Source organism: Polyodon spathula, chromosome 19 (assembly GCF_017654505.1).
Source record: "Polyodon spathula isolate WHYD16114869_AA chromosome 19, ASM1765450v1, whole genome shotgun sequence".
In the NCBI taxonomy this organism is placed as follows: domain Eukaryota; kingdom Metazoa; phylum Chordata; class Actinopteri; order Acipenseriformes; family Polyodontidae; genus Polyodon; species Polyodon spathula.
Window position 1 is genome coordinate 30,851,994 of NC_054552.1, and position 20,396 is coordinate 30,872,389.

The 20,396-nt window shown below is 39.0% G+C and overlaps 1 protein-coding gene across 3 annotated transcripts; it reads left to right on the plus strand.

The window, feature by feature from the left end:
• Positions 1-674: 674 nt before the first annotated feature.
• LOC121294795 (zinc finger protein basonuclin-1-like) lies at positions 675-19,015 on the plus strand. 3 transcript variants are annotated; one of them, XM_041218883.1, is made up of 6 exons: positions 3,432-3,509; positions 12,384-12,398; positions 12,830-12,932; positions 13,023-13,258; positions 14,087-16,005; positions 16,185-19,015. In XM_041218883.1, exons 1-6 carry the CDS (start codon positions 3,447-3,449, stop codon positions 16,867-16,869), a joined length of 3,021 nt encoding a protein of 1,006 aa, XP_041074817.1. In that variant the 5' UTR covers positions 3,432-3,446; the 3' UTR covers positions 16,870-19,015. The 3 variants fall into 3 exon arrangements, with proteins under 3 accessions (XP_041074815.1, XP_041074816.1, XP_041074817.1); XM_041218881.1 differs by lacking the exons at positions 3,432-3,509; positions 12,384-12,398 and adding an exon at positions 675-925; XM_041218882.1 differs by lacking the exons at positions 3,432-3,509; positions 12,384-12,398 and adding an exon at positions 997-1,237.
• Positions 19,016-20,396: the final 1,381 nt, after the last annotated feature.

Consider the following 20,396-nt stretch of genomic DNA (forward strand, 5'->3'; position numbering starts at 1 on the left):
GAAATATCGGCTTAGGCTAAGCAACCCTGTAGGATACACTTTGAAAGAGTTTGCCAAAGTATGCTGGCAGGCATTAGGATCTGAGCAGTTGGCTTCTACTTTTAAAGATTAAGGGCTCAGCTAATTTACACCTAAAATACATTCCATACCATATTCGGATGTTTATGTTGCAGTTATTAGACTAGTGTTTAAATGGGGTGCAAAGTCTACCCCTGAAAGGCTAATGCTTTATGAAAAGGGGGCCTTCACTCTAAAAAACAATTAACTGCTTGTAAATGCCCGTCACTGGAAACACCAATAAATGAGGAAGTCAAGTGGTGGAATTGTTCAGGGGCTTGTCAGCTGTTTTTCTGAAATATGAATATAAGTGAATGTTAATCATTTTATTGTCAGTTGTAGTAGTAGTAGTACTGCTAAAATTTAAATTAACCTTTCCAAAGTCCACTTTTTTATTTATTTAAATATCTGCTGTAGTTTTTAGTTTTCTATTAGTGTGAACACTTTCTGAAACACACTCCTAGCTTTTAAAGATAAATCCCTTTTCTTAAAAAGAAAAAAAAAAAAAAGCGCTGTGAGTAAATGGCACACCTTCCAGTCCTGGCACAAGGTACAACATGTTAGCGGGGCTGTTCACAGAGTGGTATTAGAGATAAAAACACATCCAGCAGCACTCCCGAGTGAGAGCCTGAGCCCAGCAGAGAATCGCTGCATTGATTGAATGCATTACTCGGGCAGCCGGAGCACAGAGGTACACTCTCTCCAGACTGCAGTCGGAGTGCCTCGAGCCTTTCTGATGCCTTTTGATCACGTCTCTGTGAAAGATGAGTGTCATGCCCTCTTCCAGCCAGCTGTGTGGGGGGACTGCCCTGTGACTCTGGGGAGAATGCTCAAACACACCACGCTGAGGGGAGAGGCTGTACCAGAGGTGAGAAGCAGACGCAGCCTCCCCCAGCACGGGAGAGCACTGAGTGGGAGGATCTCATTCCACTCCCCTGTGCAGTTTGAACACACTGCACATGTTGAGTAGTTTAGATCCAGGGGAGAGTAAAAGAGGGGTCTGTGTGTGCGTGTGTGTGACTGACTGACTAGCTGACGGACTGTGTGACTGTGATGGTTCTTCTTCAGCTTTAGTACTTGTACAGGCAGGAGAGCTGGAAGCATTGCTTTGGTAGAACTCTTAGAGAATGGCAAACTGTGTGGTTTCCCTGGAAACATCGATTTAATGAAAATGTCTGAGGTAAGAAAGCTACCTTGTCTGTAGTTATTTTTTTATTTAATGTTTTGTTAATCTAAACAGCAGTAGCAAGCTGTTTGTTTATTTTTTTTATAAATTGCTTTTGGCTTATTTTTCTCTCATTTTGTGTAACGTGTTTCAGTGAAGTGTGTGTTTACTGTGCAGTGTGTTTGCGTGGCATGGTTGTGAGCATGCTTTGTGCTTTTAAGGTATTTCCTATAAATATGAGTCCAGCCCTGAAACATGTACACACACATACTATTTCTGAGTGTCCCTGCATGTCACAGACAGCTAATGGGCAACTCCCCTGAATGAACAAGAAAAGTTTGAGAAAGCAAAATCTTCACACAAATTGTATTACTGTATGCACATAGTGTGTTACTTATTGTTGCTGTTTACTGTTTTCCTATTTACAGGTCCAGTATTATGAAAAAATAATAATAATAAAAGAAAATAGTTTTTTTTTTTTTTTTTTTTTTTTTTTTTTTAATAGGACTGCTTAGAGATATTTACTGTTTCTGTTTCTCTAATCTGTAGCTAACATCGGTTTTAAGTTGTGACTGTAGTTTCCAGAGCCATGGTGTAACTATCAAAAAGGTTCTCGTGCACTTGATTTGGGCACCTCTCAGTTGTTTAATTTTGGAATGTATAATTTACACTGAGGGAATCTTTTACAGGAAGATTAAAGCTGTAGTTGGTTCCAGTTTGCATTCATGTCTCTTGAGTGGTAAGACAGGGGCTTTGCTCAGAGAGGTATTTTTGTGTCTGATGTCCCCAGAGTAGAAAACAGATCTGTAGTTTCTAGCTGGAATGTTTCATTAATGGAATAGTTTTACTGCTGGCGTGCTTGTCTCCAGTTCTCTTCCTTGTGTGTGTGTTTTTTTTTTTTTGTCGATTTTCAGTTTGCTTTTTTACTTTGAATGTCACAGTTGTGTCTTATGAATACAATCAAGACAATGTGAAACAAAGGCTACGACAAAGCCCATAGGATCAACTTTAGAGAAACATCACACTCAATCTGTGACATTCTGGGGGCCAGTTTCACAAAGTTCTGCCAGCACTTAGCAAGCAGATAGCTGGCAAGCTTATTTGTATTTTCTTTTTAAGATAGAACGATAAAGTTTAGTAGAAATCTGCTCAGCAAGTCAATATGATTAAAGGATGCATGTGTTTTTTGTTTTTTTTTTCTTTTTGGATTTAGCAGACTGCTACTGAACTAGCCCCTGCTGTTTTTAAAATTAGGGAACTAATTTAGGGAACTATTTTATTCATTTTTACTATCTAGATTTATTTTCCTCCTCATGTGATTTTACTATATTTATTTAACATATACTGGAATGATTTATAGTTCTCAAAACTTTTCCCCCCGGTTTGTGTATACATTTAGTTTATCTTGGTGTCCCTCCAAACACTAACTTCATATTTTTCTTATTCAATAAAATGCATTTAGATCTGTCCTAAGAGACTTTGTAATTCCTCATTCATCCCTGTAAAATCTGTACAGAAAACACTGTTACTGGGTTCTTAGTGCAATCATCTTATATACGATTTTTCTTTTTCATTTTAGTTGACACTGTAAAACCGTGTGTCACTTATTGTATATAATATTATACGCAATGGTACTAATAATGCATATATATATATATATATATATATATATATATATATATATATATATATATATATATATATATATATTAAAAAACAAAGTTTTTATATATGAGTATATTAGATGGGAGATACTGGATAACACGCACACACTAAGGAGAAAGTCACTGTTGCAATTCTAAAATAAGGTGATATATTTCATCTTTGCAATAAGTCTTTTTTTTAATGGTTTCAGTGCGATGTGTACGTTTACTTTTTTCGTTCTTCTGGAACCTAGCTCCTTGAAGCGTGAGATGTGATCGTTGGGCTTGTCTTCCTGTGTGCTAACTCTGTGTTATGTAGCACAGGCCCTTGGGCATGTTGTGCTGCTTCGTGCTCCTGCAGCCTACCAGCGTAGTCTGCTTCATTAGTTTCATGATAGTACATCAGTGCCTGACTGGGGCTACAAACGCCTTCCAGCTACTCTCTGAGCATGATCTGCTCTGCTTTGGTTCGGATAAGCTTGCAAGGATTTGTCAGCCAGATGTGACAAGATTGTCAAGAGGCAAGCAAAGAGGGAGATCTGATATTAATCAGCGCATAGCTGGGAGCCAAACTTTCTCAAATGCAGTGTACTAACATGTTCTTCTCATTTGCTGCTTTTCTTTGTGGCCGCAAAGCTGCCACTGTCTTGCTGTAGACTGCGAGACTAGAAGCCTCACAAAAAAAGAAGCTTTTTTTTTCTTTGCTTTTTTTTTACTTGTCTAATTTATTTTCTCATGGCGGCTCAGGTAACTATAGCATTACTTTAGTTTTGATTTTAAAAGTTTTGCTAATATTTGTATAAAGTATATCGAGAAGATAAAATGTTGTTTTTAAGCACCTGTTGGTTTATGGTATTGAGCTGCATTCAAGAGGGGAGGTCTGATACTCGGCGACAATGAAAACACAAGTGTCGGGTTTTCAAAGGAAGTCGTTGTCCAGAAGTATCTTTAGATGGTGAGCCTTCTACTGTGCGAGTGTTTGTTTTTTCTTTGCTATTGTAGTCTTCAACTTGAAAGTTTACTCTGAGATTATTGCTGAAAAAAATACTTTGTACTTCAGCATCATTGTGAATTTTAACACCTATATTCTTTCAGTGATATTCAGCAAAAGCAAGCTTGCTTTGACGGAAAATAACAGTACACTGTTACTGAAGTATATTGAGAGAGAAGAATACGGCAAAGAACCCAGACTAGTTATGATGTTTTCTAATAAGATAGTAAATTAAATGGAAGCAAAGTCGTTTTCCAGGCATTTATTATTATTATTATTATTATTATTATTATTATTATTATTATTATTTATTATTATTATTATTTATTAACCCGTAGAGAAAACAATTGGATATTTTGTTATGGATACATTACGATGAGTAATAAAAACCATATCATTATAATCAAAGCTGTTTCTTAATGAGTGTATGGGTAGCAATAAAATGTGCTCTGCAATCATTTACTTATGAAGAAATGTCTCTGGGATATTTGAGCTTGAGTTTTTAAATTGTGGTAACCCTTTATCGCTTTGCTATGGTAGGTGCTTTCTGTGTCAGGGATGGGACTGTGCGTATATTAAACGACTCCTGAAGAAATCACATTTAGATGAAGATGATGATGATGATGATGATACATACTTTGTCAGTCAAGGTTTGTGAGGTTAGATTCAATTAAAGTATTTTGAAATTTATAAGACAGCTGGACATTTAGAATCTCTTAACTCTCTTCAGTGCAGCTGGTGTAGCATAGAAAATTGACAGAAAAAAAAATTATACAAACTCACTATCCTAATCCTCGAGTCAAATCTCACTGATGGTATTTGTATTTATAATTGTCATCGACTACCAGTTCAAGTTTTGTAAAGTATGTACAGTAAATGCCTTCAGAAGCATGACAAAATATTTTGCACCAGGAAATTTGTAATCCCTAATCCATGAATTTTTACAATATCTAGCATGGGGCTTTTTTTTTTTCCTTGATAATTGCGCAGGGGTTGTTCTCTAGTACCCTATGTTATTACCTGGACGTGTCATTTAATTAGAAAAATATGTTTGTAAAGTTCCAGATGCTGTTGCACTTAGTTTTTCATCTTGTGATGCTTTTGTGTTGAAAGGAGGTTTACGACTGAGTGTGAAAGCAGTTGTCTCCAATTCATGTTTCATAAAACCATGTTTCGTTTAGCCATGGTTCCTTACACATTGTAACGCTTAAGCTGCAAAGTGTTTGTAGTTCAGGACATAATTAGTAACACCTGCTGCTAGTTAGCCGAGCAGCCATCTTTGAAAGCGTTTACAGCAGACTGAATTTGATTGCGATGTATTTGTATTTGTATATGTGGGGCACCGGGTCATGTAAAGTACTGCTTTGTTTGTTCTGAAAACGCTTCATAGGTGTGTGCAGATGAGACATGGTTTGGTAATTGTGTGTGTTTTTGTAAGCTTCACAGATTAGGGGCATTTGTCTGTAATGAGCTGTTTGTGTCCCTTATCAGCAGGCTTTATTCATAAGTGTGCATCATTTGACCACAGTTATGACTGTTGGATTAGTAAGTAGCTGCCTCTCCCACACTCGTCCTAGTTGCACAGCACACAGAGACCTCTATCGTCCTTGTGTGTCAGTAACTGAATGGCAAGTATTGCACATCAGACACTTCTCGTAATTTTCCAATCTGTTTATTTATTTATTTATTTATTTTTAACTTGGAGACAGATTTGTAAAGCTTTTTATTCCAATGTTGTTATTTTGTCTGAATAAAAAAAAACATAATTGGCAATCTTTAATTTAGAATTAATCTTGATTTTAGAATTTTATTTTTATTTTTCGTCAGTTTATTTGACGGTTAGTCAAAGCTACACTGTATATAGTTTGTTTGGGTCCGTAAAGTAAGATTTTATATACAGTGTGTTGGTGGCACTGGAACAGTTTTTAAAGTGGGGGTGCTGAAAGCCATTGAACAAAACTGTAACCCTTATATATGACGGAAGCCATGCAATGCCAGGGGGTGCCCATGCACCCCTAGTTCCAGCACCCCTGCAGTGTGTTCTACCTAAGATTTGTTTTTATTAGTCTGGTCTAAAGCTTACCTTCACCTAGGTTCTGTATTTATGGCTTTGATGCCAAGTGACATGAGATTGAGGCTTTCAACCTTGTCCCTTGTGGCGCTAAGCAGGCAGCACATGATCACAAACTAACCTTGTAGTACTGCACAATTTGGCACAATTGACAGCCGAAGTTCAAACAGCAGACCTGGAATGGAAACACATGGGGAATGAAGTACTCTTTTGTTCTTGCTCTAAAGGAAGTGTGTGGTAGCCTTGCAAGCAAAGTCTTTCTTTCTTTCTCTCGCTCTGGTCCAGGCTTCACCTTGTCGATTGGATACAGGGCTCCCTACTCTATTGCAATCAATTACCTGCCACAATGTATGTTACCTCTCTTTAGTACTCTGAAAAAGATTGAAGCAGACCATCTGCTCTGGCACCAGCAAAGTAAAAGAACAGCAATCCCTCAGGTTTGCAGGTTCATTAAAAATAAATAAATAAAATAAAAAAATTAAAATACACTGGTCCAGGTTCACAAGCTATCTTTTCTAGCCAACATTTTTCTGCTTGTGATTTTTTTTATTTTTCAGCTAAAATGCTGAGAAACTGAGATTAAACAAGTCTGCCGTCCCCTAGGATTGCATTTAAATGTCACTGCCGCTACCCTTATTAGATAAATAACACTACAAACAAGAAGGTCATACTTATTGTTGCCATTTTATGCAGTATTAATAATTGCCCATTGTCACAGATGGCTGCAGTTGGTGATGTCAGACCAGAAACCAGGAACCAGGAAATAAACAACAGAAATGGAGTTTGGTGAGGCTGAGCGAATGGTCTCGCTCAGCATTTAATAATGCACAGACAGACAAAAAATAAAAGGTTGCAAGACAAACAAAACACAGGATGTGGCACTGGTAGCCAAAACAAAGAGATGAAACAAAACGGACTAACACTAAACAAACACGGTGAGCTGATTTGAACTATTACTATTGTTACAATTACCTTCCTTTCCAACCCCGTTCTCCACTCACCGAGCACACAACCCCGAGTGAGTGAAAACATGTTGTTTTTATGCAGCTGTACCGAAACTCGATTGCTAATCAATCATTCAATTGGAGTCGCGATACAACTGCACGTGAATTAATAAAGTGCAATTCGCCATGCTCATATTATTACTTTTTACTTGCATGTGAAGTGCTGTGCAATCCTCGTGCCTAAATACAAATATACATTTTAAACACTCGTGTTACACAGACCCGTTTATATCCCGTTTACCAATGACTATATACCAACATTAACACACAACATACACAAAATACACACAGGGGCGGGCACTTTGCCACACCCATTTATTGTGTTATTTGGTACTTTTAAAAGCCATTAGATGTTCATGTCTGGCAGATGAATTGCACAAGAAGCGTTTCCCTCCTACAGATGCATGCTGCTCCTCTCTGAAACTCCTCCAGCCTGACTAATCACACACACACACACCTCAGCTGTATGACAGCAGCTTACTTTTAAACACAGTTAAGGTACATTTTTAATGGGACAAATAACTCTAGAGTGTAGTGAGGCTGTATTGAGAGTGGACATGGAATTTGAATGTGCAGGTACAGCGATGTTGAGTTTCTACTACAATGCATATGAGTTATTATAATCCCTGCCCCCTGAATTCATCAAATACATGCAATAAAACTACTGCAGTTCTAAAAAAAAAAGTATTTATATGTCTTTACCATATTCTTATATTTTAAACATATTGGAGTCTTAGATCTTATATTCTTGTATGAATAGCAAGTGTACTGCACTGTGTGTTACTTTTCTGTCTACACAGCTCAAGAAGCAGTTATACCTCTTTTCAAACATATATATTTGATACACATGCAGAGGCATAGATTCTAATCTATACTTTAAAGCCTCCTGATTCCCAGGTTAGAGGTGTTGCCTCGCTGGCAGTATGGAAGGGAGGGCTTGAAGGGACTCTCCTGGAACAGCAGGTATTTCTAACTGAGTCTGTGCAGAAATACATACTGTAGCTCTACTGGAAGCTGTGGAAAGAGGTGATCATCTAACCATTGACAATACTGCTGCATTCAAGGTGAAAATGATCCATACATGTGAATATCTCGAAACACAAATTCCTTGCAAAAATCAATGTGCAGGCTCTGCAGACAAAAAATATGTTGTGTGTGCATGTAGTTTTTATATTGTGTTTTTATGTAGCTTAAATAAAACGAAAACCTTTTTTTTTTTTTTTTGTTAACGTCCTTAATAGTTTTGGTTTTGTTTGTTCTCACTAATGGTTAAGGTAAATTAGTCTGTTTGGATCCCTCTGCAAGGTTTTGTAGGGAAACCAGCCTTGAACCAAAAATAAGGAAAACTAGACTCCTCAGAGAGAGATGAATACCCCTTCAGACATCTGCTTTAGATTTCTCTGGCTGTGCAATACAATACCTAAGAGCTGAGTGACAACATTAACAGGAAAAAAAAACAGTTTCTGTTGATTTTGTGTGTGGGGGTGGGGGCATCCCAGTTCATTCCCATTGATAAATTTTGCTGCAATTTCTATAGGCTTTTATACCGCAGCTAAACAAACTGTGAAAATGCATTGCCGTATATAGCTCTCGCAAATGAAACAAGAGTAAAAGCAACGTTTACTTGAGTTCTTGGATAGGGTATTAATTGTGTGCCTTCTCTCTCAGTCGATAAGTCTGGAGAATTCACAATGTAAAAGTTCTACTTGCACCAAGGTACTGTTTGGATTATTGCAGATGCATTCTTTTTTCAGTAGCTGTTAATTTAAATGTCTGTTTCTTAACCCCTCCACCCTGGTCATTCCCTGCAGATACAACAAAGAATACCAGCAACCAGACCTGTTTAATTCCATCAGTCACCATCCGTCAATGAACAAACCTTTCACTGAAGGGAAAAACAATCTGCTTGCAACAATAGCAGGATCTGGTCCAAGCACTAAGTGTGCTGTATTTGGCAAAGTGTCAGAATCTCCGTGCTGTGCAGATTCATTCAGAAACTTCTCAGGGACCTGCCTGCTTCGTTTTGGTGAATCACTGATTTTATTATTACTACTCAAGAAATGTGAAAATGCTGTATTGTAAAATGATCTGGCATGGTTTAAATACTGCCACCCTTAAAGTTGCAAAGCCGGTATCTCTTTCCACTGCATTTATTATTTAGTAATTTAGCAGATGCCTTTATACAAAATGACTTACAGAGGATAGTTGTGTACTATGCGTCACAACTGCTGCTGCAGAGTCATTGCAGTAGGACCTTGGTTTGACGTCTCATCCGAAGGACGGAGCACAAGGACTTGCTCAGGGTCACACACAGTGGGTCAGTGGCTGATCTGCGATTGAACCTAGAACCTCCTGGTAACAAGACCGTTTCTTTAACCACTGGACCACCAGGCCTCCTTATTGATGATAAAGGGCTGATGATAAAGGGATCTATAAAGCACAAATATAAAGCAGCGCGGCCAAGATTAATATAGTCAAGAGACAGACACTGACAATGTTTAGATCATAAAGAAAGAATCCTGTTTTAACAAAACAACATGTTAAGTAAACCAATTAAGAACCAAAAATATGACTACATGTCAAACAAATCCCAACATAGGGAACTGTTTGCCAACAGCCCAGTTTTGAAATACCCGTATGATTTTTATTTGTGCTATTATTGAATCTGTTCTGTTTACATATGCACTCCAAAATGACATCTTCACATGGGGACAAAAAATAATTGTGTGTGTGTGTGTGTGTGTATGTATATAATATATATATATATATATATAATGCATGCACAACTAATTAAAAGGAATGACACATTCAGTAAGAAGTGGTATTGCTGAATATCTGACCATTGGAAGTGATTGAGATGTACATTACAGGCTACAGCAGAGGAGCTCTATGTGGGTAATGCAGTTACACTGACTGGACCGTGCTTGTTTTGTGCCTGATGATTATGGGATTTAGCTGCTTTTAAGACTCAAGGTTTTGCACATCACTTTATTCTTTTAAATGAAAATCAGGTGCCTTGCTGTTACTGGAAAATCATTATTAAAGCAGACATCATGTTTCATTAGTAAACTCCCAGTGTCCGCTTTGCCAAGGCTGTACGCAAGTATTCTAAGGTATTCAGAGCCTGCATTATTTATTACTGAAACGTGGAAAACCCCAAAGGCTGCTGCCATTACTGACACCCATTTAATACGTATCCCAATTCTATTGTAAATAATGTGTCCGACCTATTTGTGTAGCTAAGACTGTCACTGTGTTTTCAAAAGTCAAAGGGACTGCACATATATATATATTAGTGTTTGTGTGTGTGTGTGTGTGAGTGTGTGTGTGTGTGTGTCTATATATATATTTGCAATTCACTTTTAAAAATTATTTGTCTAAATAATGCAAGTCAATAACCAAAATATTTCTAAAACTTTCTTAGTTTTTTATTGCTTACAGCTTGATAGAAATGCTTTTCTTTTTCAGGGTTTTAAAGTATTAAATAGATTTCATAAGTAAATCGGAGCAGTTATTTCCCTAGTTGGCAAGGCACCATGCTACTGTATGTAGATTTAGGTTGACTCTGTATAGGGCATGTCGGAAGCATGTTTCAGTGAACTTAAATAAATGAATCAGACATAGCACAGATCGCTCAACATCAGTCTGATGACATTGTAGCGTAATATATTTTGCTGTGTGCCGATGCAGTGGAGAACCATTGGCTGAAGCCTTCGTAAGGCTGCGGAGTTGTATTTTGTAAGGCTGTGGATGTGTGAGGTCCCACGTGACTGTAGCATACAGAGCAGTGTATTACTGTCATGTGTTGCTGTTTGTGGAGACGGTGCTAGCTGAATCAATAACATGACCCTTGATAGCAGTGCAGTGTGTCAGTGTTTAATCCCCACAATACAGTTGGCACATTATGTCAGGGACCTGCATTGCTTGGGGTCCTTCTCAATGATCTTGACTGAGTACAGGTCAGTGGTGTTTGTTAGCCTGGGGTGGTGTGGTAGAATACTAAAGGTCTCAAATAATAGGTATCATAAAGATAGAAGATCTCAGAACCCCCCCCCCCCCCCCCCCCCCCCCCCCCCTCAACTGCCAAAACAGAAAGCTACCTCTTGGTCCAAGAAAGAATTTTAATATTTCATCTGGAATCTGGAGCATTATGCACTTCCATCATCAATCATTGACGATTCTATGAAGCCAATAAAAAAAAAAATTCTGAATTTTCTGTCATCTCCTTGTCTTCTTTCTCCACGAGATGTAAACAACCCGTTCCTCTTGATGTGCCTGGCCCGGGTAACACCTCCCTACATTCCAGCAGATCACATACTGTGCTGTCTCCTTGAACCAAGCCAGCAAAACAGATCTGATCCCTGACTGCGCTGCACTTTGCCACCGGAGCTGCCTGAGGTCCTCCTGTCACTCACTTCTTTAGGCCCATGCAAGCAGACCTTCTCTGGGAAAGAAGATTTCTTACTGAGTTGAAAGGAAAAACGATACAACACAAGCTAAAAGCGAAACGTCGACATCAAATGAAGAAGTTTCTATAATTTATCAGTAAGCCGCACAGTGATTTTCATCTGTAAATTAAACGGTGCAGACAATTTATTAGTTAAGTGAAAAGGCGTTCTAATTTTAGTTTTTTTGTGGCCATTTTTTAAAATGAATTTGAAAGTAAATAAACAACTTTAACAATGAGCTTATGGCTGTTGCTAGATCTTGTAGAATGTCTTAACAATGTATTTATACAGGTAAAAGCAGTACGAGACATATTCAGGCTGTAATGTTACAGTGATAATCCCCCACGAGAGGCAAGCTTGTAAAGCAGGAGATTCCTTTCTCACATTGACAAGGTCTTTGCTGTTAGAGCAATTCCTGACATCATTTTATAGAACTGAAAAGCAATTGGGGTTTCCTTACCGCAGCAAGAAGCTGAGCTAGCAAAGCCCTTGCCCTTGAGTCAGATTTCTAGTACTGGAGGATGTAGTAATCTCGGCAGAATTGGATGGTAAAGATACGTGATCAGATGTTCGTTGGGATCATAGATGCCTGTTGCCATAATGGAAGCCTTTCCTGTGTTCAGTGATATGCCTGTCACCAGTGCCTAGGGCTCCAATTTCTTCACCTGCCAAACCCAGTAAAATCATCCTGGACAAAGGTTTCGAACTCTGTGTCAAGCAGTGCCCAGCCCTTTATTAACCGTGAGGCCTTCCAGTATTGCAGAATTATGCAGAGTCGTGAGATTTAAAATATGCATCTGTGCTATTCATGGCATTGTGGACATGGTTGTGAGATTTACAATATGCATCTGTGCTATTCATAGCATTGTGGACATGGTTCATGTTTTTCTTTCAGATCATTTGACTAATTTCTTTACTCTTAAGGGCATTATTTAAAGATACCTTGAGGTGCATTTTTTTAACTTATCTCTATCAATGAAAAACCGCCGGTGATGGAATGGAAGCTCCCTGTTGTAACTGTAACGTGTCGATTCATCATGTCCAACACTTTATAGGCTGGCTTTCTTACTTCACACACAGATGTGAGAAAGGATGCAATACTTCTGCCAAACTCCTTTCTTCTGTTCAGCTCTGAAGCATTATTCTAGGAGAGCCCTGATGCGTCCCAGTATACTTTATTATTCAGCACTTCAGGTTTTAAAAATCTTGTTTAGTCTGTCATTTTAAGGTCTGCAAGCAAATACAATGTTTGGATATTGCTTTATCACTGATGCAGCCAATAAAAAAATTACATTGCAAATGATGGTTAAAGGCGTGGTTTTAGAAATCTATAAATGCACAGATCCATGTTCGCTTTGCCTGGTCTTTAAACATTAATGAATAAAATGTTGGATCTCCAAAGTTAAAACGTTTCTTTCTCTTTTTTTTGTTTTTGTTTTGTTTTAAACAGGCTATCTGCTGCACCCTGGTAAATTGCAACTGTGAGTGCTTTAAACCAGGAAAGATTAAAATAAGACAATGTGAACAGTGCCAGCATGGATGGGTAGCACACGGTATGTGTTTTTCACTTTTGCTGCACCCTTATTTTTCCAATCTGATGCATACTTTGTGCATATGTTATCCTGCATCTTTTTTTTTTCTAGCTTTAAGCAAGCTTAAAGTGCATCACCTGTATCAAGGCAGTCAGGTGGAGATAGTCCAGTCGAACGTGGTCTTCGATATCAGCAGTCTGATGCTATATGGAACCCAAGCTATTCCAGTCCGACTTAAAATTCTCCTTGACCGCCTCTTCAGTGTATTGAAACAGGAGGAGGTCGTCCAGATCCTCAATGCTTTGGACTGGACCCTACAGGATTACATTCGAGGATATGTCCTTCAGGTAACTAAACCTCATGCCACATATACTATAGCAATGCATTTCTCAATGAGACACCCCTATTTTCTTATCTTCCTATCTCAGGGTTATTTGACACTAGGTATTATTGATATGGAGGCGCAGTGGTAGCTTCTCCCCCTACCACAACCAGTACAGACACCCAGGAAAACACTAGTAACTGCTGTAGGCGGAGCAAAGGCTATTAGGATAACATGAAATATTCATGACCTTGCGTTTAATTCACCTTTGTCCCTCCTTATAGGAAAATCTCAACAGGCCGTTAAGTACTTGATGTGTGATGAAATATTTATCATAGCTCTAGCACAAAGTTATCCGAAACCAGAGTTTCAAAACCCTTCAACACTTCTCTGTGTGTGTACAGCTGTGCTGGGGAAGCCAGACTATATATCATTCTATCATCTGCCTCTGAGATGCTGTATTTCAGAGATAATTGGACACACAGTGAATGAATCTACAGGATTTAAATGAGGAAAAAATGAAGCTGTGTGTGTGTGTGTGTGTGTGTGTGTGTGTGTGTGTGTGTGTGTGTGTGTGTGTGTGTGTGTGTATATAAGTAGATATATAAAAAATATATACACGCACTGTGGTACACTAATTACATTTTTTTTTTTTACATTTATTCTATTTAAATAAAGATCAATTGAATATGTTAAAGCAAGCAGAATCTGTTTGGAGTTACAACATATCATTTTAATTAATTTAATTTCAAAGATGTGATGTGAGCTAACCTTTGGCCCCGTTGTTATATACATAGGCAATTATGCATTAAGATGGCTCTATATATATATTTTTTAATATATTTATTTTTAGGATGCCACAGGAAAAGTACTGGATCGCTGGGCCATTATGACCTATGAAGAGGAGGTCGCTACATTGCAACAATTTCTTCGTTTTGGGGAGACCAAGTCAATAGTGGAGCTCATGGTCATCCAAGATAAGGAAGGACAAGCAATAGCTGTGTCAAACTCCAGAACCGATTCAGACATTCGGGCATTTATAGAAAGCAATTCCCACAGAAGCCCTAGCCTTTCTGCTAACATTGAAAAAGTCACCTCTAGCAACATTCACCACTTTGAAAACTTTATAAACAGTATGGCCTTCATGCTGCCGTTTCAGTTTCTCAGCCCTGTCCCAACGGCTCCTGTGATCGGCTCCTCGACAGATGCTTTCCTTTTCGAGCAGGGTCACAGACAAAGCCACAAAACCAAGCAAGAAGTTCAGATTCCTGCGACTGAGAGCAGCCTCTTGGGTTCCAGTTCTGCTTCAGTTGCATCAGACAATGAAAGAAACTGGAACTCCCACCAAGAAACTGCCACCAAAGTGGAAGCAGAGGAATTCCCTGGCAGCGATGAGTATTCCGAGGCTCCTTCGACTCCATGCAATGCCTCTGTCAGTTCCGAGGTGGCACAGATGTCCCCGGAGACCAGCATGCGATCTCCTGACAAAAACAATGGCAGCGGGCCAAGGAAGGGACGGGTTTACTGCAGCGCCTGTGAAAAGACCTTTTATGATAAAGGAACGCTCAAGATCCACTACAACGCTGTTCACCTCAAGATCAAACACAAGTGCACAATACAGGGCTGCAACATGGTGTTCAGCTCCCTGCGTAGCCGCAACCGGCACAGCGCCAACCCCAACCCCAGACTCCACATGCCGATGAATAGAAACCACCGGGACAAAGACATGAGAGGCCACTCATCTGCAGATGTCACACCTGACGTTGAAAAAAAGCTTGATTTCAGTGCCAGTGTGCCGACAGACGGCAGGTCCATTTCTAGCTATATACAAAGCAGCTTCCCCAACGTTGGGCAGAGTGGGATACTGTTTCCAAACCTGAAGACCGTCCAGCCTGTACTGCCTTTTTATCGCAGTCTAGTCACTCCAGGCGAGCTTGCCAACACCCCAGATACCCTGCCTTCGTTACCTCTGATTTCTTCATCTCTTCCAGAGCAGCCTGTGGCAGAACTGTCCTCTGATCCCGTACCAAAGAAAAAATCTCGCAAATCCAGCATGCCTATTAAGATAGAGAAAGAATCTGTTGAGAGTGTCGGCGAGCTCGGCGAAGACGATAGCTCGGGGGACGACATTCCCCTGCAGATAAGAGGCAAAGGTGAATCCGCAAGTGAAAGGTTTGAGAAACAAACTGCCCACCAAGAGAACAGCAGTGTCATTCAGTCAACAGACAGAGACATTTCAACAGCTTCACTCCACAGCCACGTAGACCCCAAATCAAATCGGGATTCAAATATCACTGAAGAGAGAGAAGATCAATTGTACCACTTGGGAAATGGGGTTAAATGTGTGCTGGAAGGAACTGTAATCTCGTGTGCCCCTGAAAAAAACCAAAAGGAAAGTAACGATCTTCTTAAACTGGTACACATGTCCAATGTGGAAAGCTGTGCAAAAAAGGAGCCAGAAATTCATCCATGTGACGTTGATTATGTGGAAAATGAGCATGGAGTACAAAACGGGGGGTTCTTCCGAATTTTAACTGCTAATAAAGAAACGGCAGAAAGTGCCACAGACTCCGCAGTCATGCCTTGCATGGCACCGCATTTGCTTTGCTCAAACAAAGAAGCAGCCCTTCATCACTGTGAGATCTGCAGTAAGACATTCAAAAACTCCTACAGTGTGAAAATGCATTACAGGAATGTGCATCTGAAAGAAATGCACATGTGCACTGTCGAGGGCTGCAATGCAGCCTTTCCCTCCAGGAGAAGCAGAGACAGGTAAGGAGTCCAAATAAAAACAACAACAAAAAAAACCTGTATGTTTCACTGGTGCATGATTTATAAACACACCATTAATTAACAATTCATATATAAAAACTGTCAAACATCTTCTTTATGATTGCTAATGGATAAAAAAAAAAGTGACTTTTGTAACTTTCCCTTTTTGTAACCTTTAGGCACAGCGCCAATATGAATCTGCACCACAAGCTGTTGACCAAAGACCAATACGGAACCCCAAGCTCACTCTTCCCCACCCCGGCTCCTTGCAGAGACCTAGCTAAAGATTTCCACCCAGACACACTTTTAAGGGAACACGTTGCACAGACTTCCGTGATCTTTAAAGGAGCGAACAGGATGGGTCTGGTTTTTCCAATGAGTAAGAGCATGGAGAGCTCCTTTTCTCCCCTGGGAGGGAGCCCCATGGAGGAGGAGGCTGTGCTGGATCTGAGCACCACTTCCATCCTCAAATCAGGAAGCAGCACCCACTCCTCCTGGGACTCTGACGGGGGGAGCGAGGACGGCATCCCCGTGGAGGACAGCGATGAAAGCTGCGAAGGGTTAAGTCTGACGCCAAAAGAGGAGCTGCATCAAAACCTGGCTTTGATTGAGAGAACCAGTGACTGCTTTACACACCACTTGCCAGCTGGCTCTCCAATAACTTGCCATATCTGCCAGAAGGTGTACAGCAACAAAGGAACATTCAGGGCTCACTACAAAACTGTGCACCTCCGTCAGCTGCACAAGTGTAAAGTTCCTGACTGCAACACTATGTTCTCATCGGTACGAAGTCGAAACAGACACAGCCAGAACCCTAATTTACATAGGAACATGAGTAGTGGCACAACCAACGAGCAGCTGTAAGCATGTGGTATGTGTATTTAAATGCCCCATCAAAAATCTGGATTCAAGTATTTTAAGCTAAAATAACACACACTTTTTATTATTATTATTATTATTATTATTATTATTATTATTATATTTTTTTTATTTATTCATGCAAGCCGCTAATAAAATGTTCAGTAATGTGGGATCAATTTCAGTCTTGCTAACGGCAAAGCCATTATGCCTCGTGGGCAGGTGCTATAATTATTTGGGATTAGATGTTTATCTTGATTAGAATATAGATAAGTGCTGTATATTATGGTGCTTGCACAACCACTTTTTGTTTTAGTTTCTCCTGATTTTTTTTTTTTTTTTATGGATTCTAACACAACTTTAACCCAGTCATTGCATGAGTAGGGAACGACGAAAAATGCACTTTGATAAATTCAGCTGGTTATGACACAAAAAAAGAAAAACGAGACTGAAGTTTGTACTGTGTATCCTACTCCTATAGTCTGCGACTGCGTTCAGATGTAACGGCGATATGGCACTGGGTGTAGAATTTTATATAGAGAGAGAAACAAAGCTAAACAGTGGCACCCCTATAACAGTTTACCATAGTAAAAGCATAGCAAAGTGTAATAGAGCATAGTGAAAGCATGCTAAAGCATAGGTAAGCATTGTAAAGAAGAGAGGAATGGTAAAGCATATTAATAAACATGGCAAACTAGGTTAAATTATAGTAAATGCGCAGTATAACCATGGGAACAACCATGGTACGCTTTTATCAGGGCAGACAGACCTGTACTGTACAACAATGTCCGTCACGTGCAACAGGCCTGCACTTGCTACTCCTAATACAAAAAACAAAGTGAAAAGAAAGAAAAAAAATTCCCTTAATCCCTGAAGTGGTCCGTATCCTTTACCTATTGTCACCTTCATTTTGCAAAGGAAGAAAGAAGATCCTCTTCATGCAAACTGAAAATCTTAGCTTTGTATCCGAGATCTCTGTTCTCCTTTCTAAGCACTTATTTGATTATCAAGACTTTGCTTGCGTTACGCTGTCTGCAAAGTTTCATTCATCATAAAGCATATAATGGTACCATATTTGGCTTCCAAAAGCTTTACCTGGAATTTCTTCTATTGCTACACATGTTAATAGTAACTGTGCCAAACAGGGTGCTTTACCTGTGTCTGTTTGTGTGTAGTTTACCAAACAAGTGTCTGGAGTTTTCAGTGCATTGTTATGTTTTTTAATAATATGCTGTAGTCTCAGTGAAGCTGTAAAATTGAGGTCTGTTAAGTGGCATTTTTGTATCTTAATCGTAGGAGACACTTGTTTATAGAAAATTGTGTAGCATTCTTGATGAATAAGTTATTGTTTGGTGGGTAATCATTCTCTTGTTATGATACGAAAGAGGCTAAAGTTGACCAAAGATTTTTATTACTTTTATGAAACCACTAAAAGCTCTATGCGTGAGGAAAGCAGTATTAAATTGCTCTGTTGAGATATTTCAAACATATCCAATGTGTTTCAAATTGTATCCATGGCGATAGGAAAGCCAGTGTTTGGAAGCCATGTCACAAAATATGGCTACAATTAACTTGTCAGTCAGCTAAGAATCGGGTAGGTCAGTGTTCATCAAACTGTATATTTTGTGATAGGAGATCAATCACGTTTCTCTGAAAGAAACCAAATAATCTTGTGTTACATTTTTTTTTTAAAATATATATATAATCTAATTAATATGTGATGTCTCAACTACAAAAGTCTTGTGGTACAGGGAAGTGTATTAGTCTCTGTATCAAAGGCTGTCCAAAAATATATATTTCTCAGATTGACATTTTATCTTTTAAAGCTGTTTTCTAAATTTGTAAGGTGACAAGCTGCTTTTTGCATCATTTCAATTTCTCTTTTTTTTTATGATTGTCAAGTTGAAGATTTTGTAGTAAAACAAGAAGAAATGAAAAGCAAAGAAGCAGGCAGATGTCAACCCATTTTCTAAATATTGTTGTAGCAGTATTCATCCCTTTTGATTTAAAAAGCCATATTTGGTTTGCATGCTTTTGCTGCGTTCAATATTTGTTTTTTTTATACACAAAGAGCACACTGTGTAGAAGAAAGCTGATTTATACAACATTACAAAACAGAGACAAATTAAATGGCTGTAATAAGTGTTTAAAATGACTTGCAGATGTGTTTTTTTGTGTGTGTGTGTGTGTGCATTTGTTTTATTGTAATAACAAATGTTATTAATTATTATTGCACATAAAAAGTTATAGTTGTCACTGCTGATAATTTTAAATGTAGATATGTTTACATTACATATTCCTGCCGAGTTTGTATGATACCTAGCAGTAAGGAAGCATAAACATATTCAACGATGATTTAGCAAGCATCATGGTGCATTCATTTTTTAAATAAAACCTTCCCAAGAACATGAATTCAACATCAACCGCCATGTATCCAAGCACTGGCTTTCAGTTTAAATCCACTAGGTGCTGTATAGTTTCATTTCAGTGTTCTTTTGTCGGATGTGTACACAGATCTAATACATGGAAGTGATGCTAATGCAGCTGGTAATCATTTTTTTCTGGCCGGAGGTTTTTGTCGTGCTGGAGCTGTAATGAGTGCGAATGCCTGTGAGCTGTTGATATGAAATCAGATATCATTCACTGCAAACCCATAACTGAGCACATGCAGCCAGGAGAAGCAAAACGGATTATCCACGGAGGCTTGAGGACCTAATAAATAAGAGCATTACTGAGCCCTTGTGACAAACAGGGTGCATAGGACTGCCTGCTTAGGAGCGGCAATATCATGTATAAACTTGACCTGTACTAATGCCAGTGGACAGCTAGATATAGTGTGTGTGTGTGTGTGTGTGTGTGTGTGTGTGTGTGTGTGTGTGTGTGTGTGTGTGTGTGTGTGCGTGTCCATTCTGAGAATGTGTTTCTATCTGGAATATAATCAAGCCTATGAGTTTCTGTTTGGTTTCATTATTTATTGACTCAGCCCAATAAAATGACTCCCTCTCAGCAGTATGTGCCATGAGGAATCCACTTACAGTTTTATCAGATGTTTCTATGGAAGTGGTTATAGTGTCCTTCTCTCTGGCTGTCTGTTTAATGACAGATATCAGCTATCCAGCTATCCCTACTAGTGTACAAGTTTTCCATGTATTCATATTTTTTTCATTAAGTGAATTTCTGTGCCATGTAAAGGTTGTTTTTTCCCCCCTTCCCAGTCTGAATCATTCTTCCTTGGATAAGATGCAAGTAAGAAAGTCGGCTATTGGGGTCGTTTTAGTCTTCTGTAAATTAGCTTTTATTTTGAGCTGATTAAACGAAGGCTTAATTGGAGGGGTTAGCAGGCCCCATCCACATCAGGCGACACAATTAAAAACCTCCCAGATGAAGTTACTGTTCAGTCCCTTTTAAACTGTGCTCTGTGGATCAGAACCTCTACATCATGCATAGCTGTGAATGCAGAGGATGAAGTGAGCAATCTCTTTAGAATTGAAAACTATTCTCAAATCTTACAGTAACTCTCACACACCCTACAA